The following is a 1,433-nucleotide window of genomic DNA, read 5'->3' on the forward strand; positions in this document are numbered from 1 at the left end:
CCCCCCGCCCAGGTCCCCCTGGCACAGAGCAGGGCCGGACCCCCGGTGCCAGGAGGGGTCAGTGATTCCCCGGGTCCCCCCGTCGATGAGGAGGGCGGCAGATGAAGGAGAGATTAGTGGCTAATCCCCCCGGGAAGATGAATCTCAAGCTGGACCCTGCGGAGGGGACGCCGGGGAGGGGACACTGGGAAGGTGGACCCCACGGAGGAGATGCTGAGGAGGGGACCCCATGGAGGGGACTCGGGGACAGGCGTGGGGACAAAGTTGGGATGTTCCCGCCGTGGGGCTCATCCTTCCTCCCCGTCTCCATCTTCTCCAGGAGGAGGAGAACGGCTGCTCCCGGGGAAGAGCTTTCCCATGTCCAGCACCAAGAGCGGTGTCCCCGGCGAGACGCCGGTGGGATCGGGGCGGTGGGTGCCCCAAGGACCCAAGGGACACCCCCTTTCCCCGTCCCCATCCCCAAGGTCCCCTCACCCCTTGATGTAATGACCCAAAGGGGTCATTAAGGCTCAGGCCCTGCCAAGAAGAGCCCGGTGCCGTCTCTCTGCATCCCACCCGGGGTCCCCTCCGTGCCAGCACTGGCTCCGGCCCTGCCAAGGCTCCGGCGGCGCCGGGAGGATTGAAATGCCTGGGCTGAGCCCGGCCGCGGTGGGGGGGACGCCCCCGGCTGCTCCTGCCCGGCTTTTCGGGTGGAAAAACCAACACGGGCTGGGGCGGGCGGTGGCCACACCCCGGCGCGGGAGGAAGAGGCTCGGATCCGTGGCCCCGGGCGCAGACGTGGCCGGCGGAGGGTGGACGCCACGTCCATGAGCGCGGGGGGCCCAGCAGGGCCCAGGGGGCGACCCTAAGATGGCCGGGGGCTGGCGGGCGGCGGCGCAGGCCGGGGGGATGCTGCTGGCCCTGCTGGGCTGGGTCTGCTCCTGCGTCACCACCGTGGTGCCCCTCTGGAAGAGCCTGAACCTGGAGCTGAACGAGCTGGAGGTGTGGAGCATGGGGCTGTGGCAGGTCTGCGTGGGGCAGGAGGAGGGGGTGCTGGAGTGCCGCCCTCACGGCTCCTTCCTGGCGCTGCCCCCCGACCTGCGCGTCTCCCGCCTGCTGATGTGCCTCTCCAACGCCCTGGGGCTGCTGGGCTGCCTGCTGGCTGCCCCGGGGCTGCCGGCATGGACCCCCTGCAGCCACCCCCCCGCTGCCAAGCGCCGGCTGCTGCTGGCCGGGGGGGCGGCCCTGGGGGCGGCGGCGGTGGCCACCCTGGCGCCCGTCTCCTGGGTGGCCTACAACACCGTCCTCGACTTCTGGGACGACAGCGTCCCCGACATCGTGCCCCGCTGGGAGTTCGGGGAGGCTACCTTCCTGGGCTGGTTCGCCGGAGCCTTCCTCGCCGCCGGCGGGCTCCTCCTCGCCTGCAGCGCCCGCCCCGACGGGACCCCCCCGCC

At 72.0% G+C, this 1,433-nt stretch overlaps 1 protein-coding gene across 1 annotated transcript; it reads left to right on the plus strand.

The window, feature by feature from the left end:
- Positions 1–39: 39 nt before the first annotated feature.
- CLDN25 (claudin 25) lies at positions 40–1,425 on the plus strand (the record flags this gene model as incomplete). The annotated part of the gene is made up of 1 exon (XM_014949512.1): positions 40–1,425. A coding segment is annotated over exon 1 (576 nt), but the record flags the coding sequence as incomplete, so codon positions are not given.
- Positions 1,426–1,433: the final 8 nt, after the last annotated feature.

The sequence above is a fragment of the Calidris pugnax genome, unplaced genomic scaffold, assembly GCF_001431845.1.
Source record: "Calidris pugnax isolate Ruff unplaced genomic scaffold, ASM143184v1 scaffold180, whole genome shotgun sequence".
NCBI lineage: Eukaryota > Metazoa > Chordata > Aves > Charadriiformes > Scolopacidae > Calidris > Calidris pugnax.